This window comes from Anser brachyrhynchus (genome assembly GCF_964034855.1).
Source record: "Anser brachyrhynchus genome assembly, chromosome: Z".
In the NCBI taxonomy this organism is placed as follows: Eukaryota; Metazoa; Chordata; class Aves; order Anseriformes; family Anatidae; genus Anser; species Anser brachyrhynchus.
Genome location: NC_137697.1, coordinates 16,960,075 through 16,972,334, shown reverse-complemented (window position 1 = coordinate 16,972,334; position 12,260 = coordinate 16,960,075). Strand labels below are relative to the sequence as shown.

Here is a 12,260-nt window from a genome sequence, read left to right as displayed (position 1 = left end):
GGACAGAGTATGCTGCCTCTCTCTGATGTCCAAAAATCTCATCTAAGAACTTCTTTCCTCCTTTCCTTCCAGCTCTTCTAGTTCAACCATCTTGACCTCTAATAGCACACTTTTTCAGAAGGACACAGTCACTGACAGAGTAGTTAGTTGATCACAGCAGAAAAACAATTATATTACTTGTGAATTAGAGTAATTCCATTCAGTAAAAATAAATTCAGAAACTGAAGGTCAGAAGGTTCATATTCCTTATACTGTATTTCCAACAAAATAATTTTGTGGAGTGCCTTGAAGATAATTCCCCGCCAGCTCCAAAAGACATATGCAAAGCAATCATCTACTTATGACCTCCCCTTCACCAGAAGACTTAAGACTGAATGAGAACCAGACTCAAGTGCGTTTTTTTCATTTATTTTATCTCAGAAACTTAAGGCACGTAAGACATCAGGATCTTGAGACTAAGAATTTGAGGATCTCAAAATTCAAATGGATTTCTGCATCTTACCAACTGAAAATAAACAAACTTGCCAGTTAAACTACTTTCTCCTGTACTTTTATCACCATGGTGGGAAGAATGGGTAAAGAAGTGCTTTTCTTAAATGCTGGAAGTTTCATATAATTACTGCCACTGTATACTGGAACTTATAGAACTAAAAGTAGTAATTTAACTAACTTGCACGGTTATTTCTCATTAACGTATTTTCTTCCTCAGGTGGCTGCAGCTTAAACAGTGTTGTTGCATTGGATTTAAGTGGAGGATCCCTTTTACAGGTACAATGTATCAAAAAAGCAGGTGCCTAAGGCATACTGGAAATACTGCAGTTTTTATAACTACATAACTGTAAAATAAATTTAGCACTAACCTAATATTCAAGCACTATTTCAACATCACTTTGCCATGTTTATGATATGTGGAAGCAGTCCAGCCAGATGTAACAAAAAGGGAATTGCAGGCAAACTGTGCATCAGAATGGTTTCTGCTTTCTGGAAAACATACGCTATTTGGACTATAGAAATCAAAATTTTTGACTGAAAAGACACTCAGAAAACAAAAGTTTCTCAGAAAAATGATCAAGAAGTAAACTAGTAACTCAAGGCTATACTAGGAAATTGGTTTATGATTACATATTGCAAGGGCAATTGTATTTTCACCACTCAACTCCATCGCTGATGTAGAAAAAAAATGACAGAAGCATGTTTGAAGCCTTACCTCCAGTAAAATCTGCCTAGCTTAACTGTAATATTTATGCTGTCAGCATCATACAATAACTGTCTTTAATAAGAATAAGGAACATTCCTTTGAGGAATGTACATTTTTTCCAAAGGAGTGTCTCACTCCTCTCTAGGATTCGTTAAAAAAATGAAACAAATTGTTACAAGCATAGAAGATAGACTTCATTCTCTAGAGCCTCAGGAACAAGGAGGGGCTTCTGGGGAACATGAAGCTCAAAGGCAGCCTTGTCTGCAGCAGTCACCTCCAAGCTCAAGAACGATGCATCCCAACACAGGGGATGTGAAGCAAAAACACCAGGAGGTCTGCATGGATGAAGGAGCTCCTGGACAAACTCAAACACAAAAAGGAAACCTACAGATGGTAGAAGCAAGGATGGGTAACCTGGGACAAATACAGGGATGTTGTCTGAGCAGCCAGGGGTCAAGTTAGGACAGCTAAAGCCCAGGTAGAATTGAATATGGCCAGGGAGGTCAAGGGCAACAAGAAGGACTTCTACAAGTACATCACTGATAAAAGGAAGGCTAGGGAAAACATGGGTGCTCTCAAGAAGGAAACAGGAGAGCTGGTTACACGTGAAATGAGGAAGGCTGAGGTACTCAATGACTTTTTTGCCTCAATCTGCACCAGGAAGTGCTCTAGGCACAACACCCGAGTCACAGAAGGCAAAGGCAGGGACTGGGGGAATGAAGGACCGCCTACTGTAGGAGAGGATCAGGTCTGAGACCATGTAAGGAACCTGAAAGTACACAAGTGCACAGGACCTGATGAGATGTAACCAAGGAGCCTAAAGGAACTGGTTTGAAGTGAAAGTGAAGTTTCTAAGCCACTGTCAATCATATTTGAGAAGTTGTGGCAGTCCGGTGAAGTTTCCACTGATTGGAAGAGGGGAAACATAACATTTTTTTTTTTTAATGGGAGAAAAAGTCAACCTGGGGAACTAGAGGCCAGTCAGTCTCACCCCTATGCCAGGCAACATCATGGAACACATCCCCCTGCAAACTACACTAAGGCACATGGAAAATAAGGAGGTGACTGGTGACAGACAACACGGCTTCACTAAGGGCACATATGCCTGATACATTTGCTGGCCTTCTACAAGGGGGTTACAGTTTTGGTAGACAGGGAAGAGCAACTGACATCCTCTACCTGGACTTGTGCAAAGCACTTGACACTGTTCCACACAACATCCTTCTCTCTAAATTGGAGACACATGGATTTGGCAGATGGACCACTCCAATAAGGAACTGGCTCAGTGGCTGCATTCAAAGAGTTGCAGTGAATGGCTCTATGTCCAAATAGAGACCACTGACAAGCGGTGTTCCTCAGGGGTCAGTATTAGGACTGGCTCTACTTAACATCTTTGTCAGCAACACTGACAGTGGGATTGAGGACACCCTCACCAAGTTTGCCGACAACACCGAGCTGTGCGGTTACCATGTTGGAGGAAACAGATGCCATCCAGAGGGACCTTGACAAACTTGAGAAGTAGCTCTCTGTGAATCTCATGCAGTTCGGCAACACCAAGTGCAAGATTCTGCACACGGGTCAGGGAAATTCCAGGCACAAGTACTGGCTGGACAGAGAATGGATTGACAGCAGTCCTGAGGAGAAGGACTTGGGGGTTCTGGTTGATGAGAAACTCAACATGAGCCAGCAATGTCTTCTTGCAACCCAGAAAGCCAACTGCTATCTGTTTCTATGATTTAGTAATACATCCACATTTTGTCTGAAGAATGTGCCACGGTTTCCATTCATACCTATCACTACCACGGAATTTATTGCTTGAAAACTAGGCAGAATAGGGTAGGCAAAAAACAGAAGCAGCAAACGTAAGGAAAGCACAAACACAGGCCATTTCTGAACTTAACACAAGTGGAGTGGTAGCGTGATACAACCATGAAAATCATGACCACTTGTATATTGTGAGTTTCCCATAGCAGACTACCTGCTATTAACACAGAACAAGGAGGAGAAAGGGAATGTTTGTAGATATGAGTGAAGATAAAGAGTAAGTATTGGGCAGCTACAGAAACTAAAAGGTGTATCTGGAGATAAGATTGTACTAAAACCAGTACAAAATACAACTTTCCTGAGCACAGTTGTCATTAGAGACCTAATGTACATGAAGCAACAGTGTAACAGGAGGAATTATCTTCTGCCTACCCACTGTGTTGCAACCTTCTACTGACCTTCAGTCAGAATAAAATATTAAGAGCCAAAAAACAATCTGTAAGAAGAAAGCCGGTTTCTGTAATCTTATAAAAACATTCCTTAAAAAAAAAAAAAATTTGCTACATGAGCTCCATAGCCTAAAAAAGCACAACTAAAGCTTTCATTAAGCAAAAATATTTATATAATGAAATTGAAGTGCAAAATTTTTATACTGCATTTATTCACAAAGAAAAAAAATCTGAACTTCAATTCCCATTATTAAGTTTATATTTGGCAACAACTCAGGCAAAACTACTGCCTTTAATTTCAGTGTTGCTTGTCCAATACACTTTTAAACATTTAGGGAGTTTGAAAACCTCCTATGTAATTATTGACCAAATAATGGTAAAGCTAATAATGGAAACTTCAATTCTTGAAACTGGAAATCATCATTATGGCTGTAAGCAGAACAGGCAAATATATAACCCATACCAGTAAAACTCAGCAAATTTGGTGTTAGATTTTCAGTAACAATACTGGCAGTTGAAAAAAAAAAAAAAGCAAACTGAAGTTTTATTAGTAAAAGGCTCACCAAGAAGGGCGGACATGTTCTGAAATATTCTCAGGAGCTCAGGTGTAAGACAAGGACTATTCTCCAACGTCACTAACCTAAGAACAGATTAAATGAAATAATTCAGATGACTTATGAGTAACATTGACTAATCATTTTGACAGATGTAAAGCATTGCAACTTGAAGTAATCATGCACATGACCCACAAAAATAACATAACAATTGCTTGAAGCATATTTCAAGTCCAGTATCAGTCTTTTACAATATACAGAATTATAGAATCATTACGGTTGGAAAAGACCTCCAAGATCATCTGGTCCAACCATCCCCTTACTACCAATGTCACCCACTAAACCATGTCCCTAAGCACCACGTCCACCCCTTCCTTAAACACCCCCAGGGATGGTGACTCCACCACTTCCCTGGGCAACCTATTCTAATGCCTGACTGCGCTTTCTGAGAAAAAAAATACACATTAGTTGAGTCATCGGTTTTTCTAAGGTAGTAAAACAAAGATATGCTACTGGTGGTTTTTGTTTGTTTGTTTTACAGGTAGGAGGGTTGTTGGTTTAAAAAAAAAAACCACAAACTAACAAAACCTCAAAAATGGAGCAGTGAGAAAGTTTAAGCATCTGACTTGGGGATCCTGGGCTGAACTCAGAGAAGATGGAAGATGGGAATATTGATGGTGTAAGGACCAGATGTGCAGTGCTTCAAGAGCTACAGCAGAAGCTGGCTCAAATAGTTTTTAGAGTCCCAGACATTTCTGCCAGCTCCATTCAGGTATCTCTGATGCTCTAGAACAACTTAAAATACCATATACATTCTTCAGCACAGGCATCAGAACAACCACCTTAAGATCAGCATTAATAAATCATAGAACGGTTTTGGTTGGTAAGATAAAATATGAAAGTTCTGATCTGAAACCTTGTCTTAAATTTTGTGAAGATCTTGCCATTTAAAGTTGCTCCTCCCCACCAATGGCATTATAGATCTTAGTTTGTAACGTAAAACAGATCATTTTCAGATTAGGCGTTTGAACTACGGATACTTATTTACAATTTAGATCTAATGAATCTCTCACTGTTTTAAGACAATTTTAATATATTCCTATCCTGTAGGAAAAAAATGTGTTGAATTTGTTTCAGGTTAAGTTTTCTCCCTTTATAGGTGGCAGTTAAAAATAGATCAGTGCCACTTCTTATTTTATGTTCAGTCACCAGATAGCATGAGATAGCAAGACACCTGAAAGATAACTTTTCCATTTTATTCTTTTAAAACACACAATCTCTTCCAGCAACAAGCTCTGAGAACCAATGGGTTATTGTGCTCAAGTCAAGCATGTCAAATTGTTAGTTCAGCATGCACACTAAAAGAGATTCTAGACTTTGTCTTGCTGTGTATTATCTAAACAAAGCCGTATGTTGCTACGAACTGCCTCAAAAAGGAGGCAGTTTCAGTAGTCACTGAAAGTAGTCACTTTCAGTTGTGTTTCTTTTACCAACGTTTTAACATTACTTCTTAGAAAATGTATAGTATAGTGTATATATATATATATACTATATATAGTATATATATAGTATATATATATATATACTATATAGAAAATGTATAGTATAGATGATGTAAAGGTAAGATATCTAGAAAGCTTTTGTTATACTCCTTTTTTTTTCTTCTGAAGATATAAAAAGAAGAATTAAGTATTACATTTGATAAAAAATTTTCTTACCATAGCTCCAAACCGTCTTCCAGAAGATAGACATGCGGAGGCTGGGAAACATCTGTACTTAGCTGAATAACCGGAAGTAGAAAAGGATAGAGATTTTTGCTGTCTGCTCCCAGGCCCTGTAAAAGTAGATAAAAAAATATGTAAAATGCTTCAAAAAAAAATTAAGCATTTCATGGATAGAACTGAAAAAGATCTGTAATGCTGTTCTATTTATATACTGTAAACACGTATTTGAGAAATCAAACACTGAACCTGCTTCCATTTCATACAACATGAAGTTGCTTAGTTTGATATTTGAGCTCTCTCTCAACAAGTCTTGAGAAATTTATATAAACTTTTGGAGAATGAGCAGCTACTAATGGTCGGCAAGAACAATACACATTCCTAAATAACATTCACTAGTCATTCCATTTCTTGAAAAACTCACAGCTTTAACAAATACTAAATGATTACATGCTGAATAAATTATGCTAAAGATCAGAAATGAACTACTTCGACATTACTACATCCTAAATCTTTTGACACATTCTAAGAACAGGAGAAGGGTTTGATTTTGTTCCTAAACAAAGATTCACAGACTAATGATAAAGTTTTTTGTTTGTTTTTGAAGTGATCCATGAGTCATATACAAAGATGTCTTCCTTCCCAATGATGTAAAACACATTTTTCTTTCATCAGTTAATAAAAAAGAAAAACAAATAAAAAATACACTCAAGATAACCATTGTTGAAGCTACTCATAAATTAAAACTAATTTTACAAAGATTGGAATTCTTAAATTGGAAACTACTGGCCATTTTGCAATATTACTACAAGAGAGAACTAAGTCTAACTGAATGCAGCTTTTATATAATTACTAATATTTGTAAACTTAAGTTTAAAACTATCTAATGTTTTTCAATTAAGGTTTTATTTTGTAGAATAATTTATTATTCCTATTGTTAAACAAATTTTGAGTAAAAGAGAAACAACAGCAAAGAAAAAGAACCTTCCATAAATGTGTCTAAACTCTTTTGAGTTTGTTTTGGCCTACATAGTGGTCTGTAAGAAATTCCACAATTTATGCATTATGGAATTATTATTATTTTTTTTTTTTAAAGAACTAACCTCGCTTTTAAAAGAACCGTAACTTTTCTTTTAGTTGTAATGTATAACAGCTCCCTTTACACTTTTATTCCGCTGTTAATGTTTTCATAGACCTCTAATAATATCACTTTAGTCATGCCCTTCCCCAGGTTCAAGACTGCCTGCATATTCAGTCTTTTCCTGTATGGAAGCTGCCCTACATCCTAGAAGCCCTTCATAATCCTTGCAAATTCTACATTTATTTATTTATTTGGAGATACAGTATGGACTAGAGAAGGTGGGATGGTGGGATACAATGCATATTAGGGAAGTGTTTAATAGCATTAATTCTGCAGGCAGTATATGGTTATAGATTGCTTTATTCTTTTTTTAATTAACTTACTCCATTTTATTTGTATTTTTTTTCTGCCAAGAGCAGAGATATTTCCTGTTATTTCAGATTTAAGGATTTAGTTATACCTAGATCTTATCATTATCTTTGGATAAAGCAGCAAATAATTTCTGTAATGTACTTATAGTAAGCCTATAGAAGAATTACAGAATTCATAGTACTATAGCACAGAAAAGCAGGAAAGAAAGGCAAATTACCATCAGGAATTTGCACCCCCCTAAAGGTCAAAACTTGTTTGACTACGGATTACCAGCAACTGTCATTCTAGATATAACATTGCATACTGTAGCTATTAATGTTATATAGCAAAATCTAGGTATAAAAGTTACCTAGATTTCTCGATCTCTGAGAACCGTAAGACAGTAAGTGAACAAAATTAACTAAATGAACAACTATGTGCAAATGAAACCTAATGTTGATAAACACCACCAATATATTCTGGGCCACGAAAAGTTTCCTACAACATGCAGAACTACAAAAAAATCTACAAAAATCTACAACAAAATGGTCTGAGAATCATTGTATTCACCTTTATTCTCAGTATTACTACTTTTATGTTATTGCACTTAGACTTAGAAGTTGCAGTCATTAACAAAGGTAAGGTGACAGACCATGCTCAAAGAAATTTTAATAGCTCTGACAATACCATTTTAAAAACATACATTGAGAAAGCCGAAATACTCAAGTATACTCAAGAAGAGACTTATAAGCGTGGATGAATTCTCAAAAGAAAATAAAAATTTGAAATACAAACACAAGCGTATGTGATGCAAATCTGTTATATAACAAAGCAGGCAGCTCAAAGCTGCTATTATCTCTGCTCCATATTACACATGAACAAAGCAGAAGAGAACATAAAAGCTGAGAAAAAGTATTTTTCCCATGTGCTACATAATGTTGCAGAAATCATTGTAAGTGCACATTACAGGTATCGTAGGTTATACAGTAAAAAGACAACAGTAAAAATGGTAACAGAAGGGTCAGAATGCTAAATAAACAAGATGACCCATAATTAGTTAATGCCAAAAAAAACCTGGAAAGACATTATCCAAACAGTTAGAATTTAAACGATAAACATTTGATGATAGCCTGAATTAAAAAGCCAAATTAAAAAAAAAAAAAAACAGGCACCACTCTGAAGCTAGTTATGTTGGCCTACTTCTCAGCCTATGATTTAGAAATGGCTCATTTTCCACATGAAGCCTGCAGCCAAAATAGGAATTTTGCATCCTTGGGAGCCAAATAAAACAAATGGGGAAACAGGAACACCTGCACTGCTGAAGTCTGAAGCACATACATTGTTTGTCAGAAGAGACTGACATTCCTAATGTCTTCTGGGACACAAAGGAAGCCAGAACAAGATGCTTCACAGACACTAAAAGAGGTTCAATTCCAAGATTATAAAACCAAACTAAAATGCTCCAGAACACAAGTATATCTGCTTAAAGAACTGCTTTTCCTGAACAACCCTCTGGAAACAAAGCAGTTGAATACTTAACATTACCTGTGGTTATCTTCATTCATAGCACTATGTTATTATAAGACCAAATGGCATTTAAAAATAGTCTTTAAAGCCAAAATATGTAAAGTATATCTAAATTTATCTATATAAATATGTAAACCCCCCCCCCAAACACACACACACTGAGAACCTGCAGAAATGACTGATAAAAGTGGAGACACTAGCAACATTTCTGTACTTTTGACACCTTACCTGAACAAGATGGATTAGGGTGGTTAGAATGGCACACCGTAGCATATTGTGCTCCTCGCTCTGTTTCCAAAGGAGTGGTAAATACTGAACCAAACATCCTACATATGGTCGTATCTGAAGTTCAAAACACAAATGTGTTTCTTAGTATGTGAAAAAATGCCATTAATTTACCCCAAACATGATTTCTGACAGATTTAAGGTCTCCCTTAAACAGCATATCCCTTACTCTGCGACTGAAGTGATTTCTGACTGAACAGTGGTTTGAAAACAACATGCTACCTATGGTAACATTTGAGGTGACAAAAAAGCTTAAGTATTAAATAGAACATGAACAATAACTTAATAACTGAAGACGTTTCAATATCTGTATGATATGCGTCTGCACTACAACACAATTGCTGAATTCTTTAAGAAGACCAGAAGCAGTGCCAGGAAAAAGGATCCTTAGAGACATAAATGTGGTTGCTGAATGCTATTTTACATGAAGTTTTCAAACATACTAAGTTTCCAGAGCAGGACACTAATCTGAAGCTGTTACATCTATCATGATCATATTTCCGGAGAAGAAAAAAAAAACAGGACTTCAAAGAACCACAAACTCTCAATTGCAAGCAAAATACCCATGATGTTACCTATTGCACATTTTAAGTGTATGTCTATTCTCTTGACATCTGTAACAGCAGGACTATCAACAAGCTAGAGTTTTGTTTTCTGTGCTTAAGACTTAAGAATTAAGCATTTATCAATCCCTAAAGATTATTTTAAATTTAAGATGTTTTCCAAAATGGTGAAAAGTACAAAAAGCAAGAAAAACAAAGTAAACTCAGATATAAATGTTCCAATGTAGATCAAAACTTAGACCTTTTTTTGAGAAGGAATGATATAAAATTTTAAATAGAAATAAGAAAACTGTCACTTCACATTGAATTCTAGTTCAAACTAAATGTTGTCAGCTCTGGGGAGAAAGACAGAATCACTACAGGGTTACATCTACCCTGTGATAATGACAAGACTGAAAGAGCCCACAACAAGACACTGAACTTAATTCTAAAACCTATATAAACCCTTTCGACCTCCATAAAATTCACAGAAAGTGTCATCTGAAAAGTTTCTCCCCTACTAAAAAGAAAGCACAAATAAAACCACACACCAACTGCTTTCTCCCAGAAACAAGAGTCAATAGCCAGATGCTAGCTTTTATCCATAGTTATTATAAAACACCAAGTGCTCAGTTCAAAGACTGCAGAATTGCCATTGTCAGAGATAATCAAAATTCAGCTGGAAGAGGGTCCTGAATAACCTCTGACATGCTGTGGGCTTGCAGTGTACCTCCAGATGGTTGTCTTAACCTAAATTTTTCTATGATGCGCTACAGGGCTAAAACTTTAGTCTACTTTTTTCCTACAGTACTTAATAATGAATTAACCTTAACAGACTCATAAAGACTCTTACTGAACTTGTTTTTCCTGTTGCTTCCATGGCTGATATAAAAACAAATGCAGGGAAATCTGCTGTCACGTTGACTTTTCCTACGATGAAAAATTAGGAGAGCTACATTTGGCTCTCAGACAGGATTACTTGTAGAAGGTGGAGAAACTACAAAGCATGCACTGTCTCTGACCTTAATAGAATAATACAGCAAAACAGAAAAGAGACAAAAGCAGTCAACAATTCATTTTAACACCTGCAAAAATATCATCTTTTAAGTTTAAACCGAACAATATACTTCAGCAGAAAGTTGGTAACTGCATGCAACTTTGTGTTAACTAGCACTGTACAGGCAATCCTGACCCTTACCCATGCCAATGAGAAATAAATTTAACTGCATTCCCTGGGAATGTAAAGCATTTTGTCCCCAAAAATGTCTCTTTTAATATATAAGGTTTAATAAAGGTATAGGTCAGATGTAAGATGATACAATTAGAATACAAAATGGAAATCATGAAAATTGCAAGAAATGCATTAAAATAAGCAGAGGAATTCATTCTGTACTCCAAAGGGTGAGTGAATGCCAAAAATAAATAGTAATTTAAAAAGTTATAGTAACAGAACAAGAACAATATTACACAAAAAGACAAATGAAAACTAAAAAGTAGATGACCAAATAAAGGAAACAATACGGGCACCTACCATAACAATAACCAGTCGACTAACCAATGCCATTTTTCTACTATTTTTGCAGAAGCCAAAAAACAGTAAGTTCTCTGTGGTGCTAGTACAAAGCTAACACTGTCTGAATTCTAAAAGAAAAAATACCTGTACGTTGACTCTTTCATTCACACATGACAGAACATGAAGAACATGCATTTTTGTGTCACATTCTGTTACTTCCTGAAGTAGCTGAAAGAGCAGTGTGAACATGGATTCCAGATACTAAAAGAAAAAAAAAATAGGGATTAGACCATCAAAAATACTATCCAAGAAACACAGAACATCCTGAGTCGAAAGGAACCCACAACATTCATTGACTCCAACTCCTGGCTCCACACTGTACCACCCGAAAATCAAACCCTATGTTTGAGAGTGTTGTCCAAACAGTGCTCAACCACCCTCTCCATGAAGAGCCTTTTCGAATCAGTGATATGAATTGGCAGTTTTTCAGTATGCTTACAACACCGAAAGATAAAGTGTCTTTGAAAGTTCATGAAGTGTGCAAAATGTTACTCTTTCATTTAGAAAAATGTACACTAGATGTCCACAGACTAACCTACAGAATTCAGATATGCTCTTACATAACAGTTGAAGTATGTAATCAATCTGAACACAGATAATTTTCATGTTTCAGATACTATGAACATGATTTCACAAATAAAATTCTATGAAGCTGAAGGCCATCACTCCAGAAGGAACACTTTGCTAGGGTCTGAGCAAGAGTATAGTCTTCTAGCTCTTGGATCAGCAGGTAAAATTTAGATTTTGAACTTAAAAAGACATCTTAACCAATTCCAATGTTCAGAGTATAGATACACTCTGCATTTTGTTCCCTCCCCCCAAAGAGTTACAATTAACACAGAGGTCATAATCTAATGAGGACAAACACCTGCTAAATTTAAATATCAAAACACATCTTTGCTGCATTTGTAAGTAGCATTTTATTATTTACTCAATGCCAGCAATGATGACCAAGTTAAGAAACATCAAAATAAGAAAACAAATCCAGGTTTTTAATGCACTATTTTAACCACATGTCTATGCTTACTACTGATGTGCAACAGAATGCTGGAAAGTACTGTTTGAAACAGGTAAGAAGGAAACTATTCACTAACAACAGCATACATACTGTCTGAGCATGAAAAATCTTAGCATCTGGTAACGCTTGGTATATATAGTACTAAATACCACAAGAAGAAATTGTAATAATCATAATAGAGAGGTCTTGAATTGTCT

The 12,260-nt window shown here is 36.1% G+C and overlaps 1 protein-coding gene across 7 annotated transcripts in view; it reads right to left on the bottom strand.

The window, feature by feature from the left end:
* IPO11 (importin 11) overlaps positions 1-12,260 on the bottom strand; it is a 110,876-nt gene that overhangs the window by 49,045 nt on the left and 49,571 nt on the right. For all 7 annotated transcript variants that reach the window (XM_080574115.1, XM_080574116.1, XM_080574113.1 and 4 more), the window contains 4 exons: positions 11,130-11,246; positions 8,874-8,987; positions 5,684-5,799; positions 3,975-4,051 (listed from right to left, as the gene is read on the bottom strand). In XM_080574115.1, the coding sequence (XP_080430241.1) occupies positions 3,975-4,051; positions 5,684-5,799; positions 8,874-8,987; positions 11,130-11,246 (424 nt within the window). The remainder of the gene's footprint in view (positions 1-3,974; positions 4,052-5,683; positions 5,800-8,873; positions 8,988-11,129; positions 11,247-12,260) is intronic.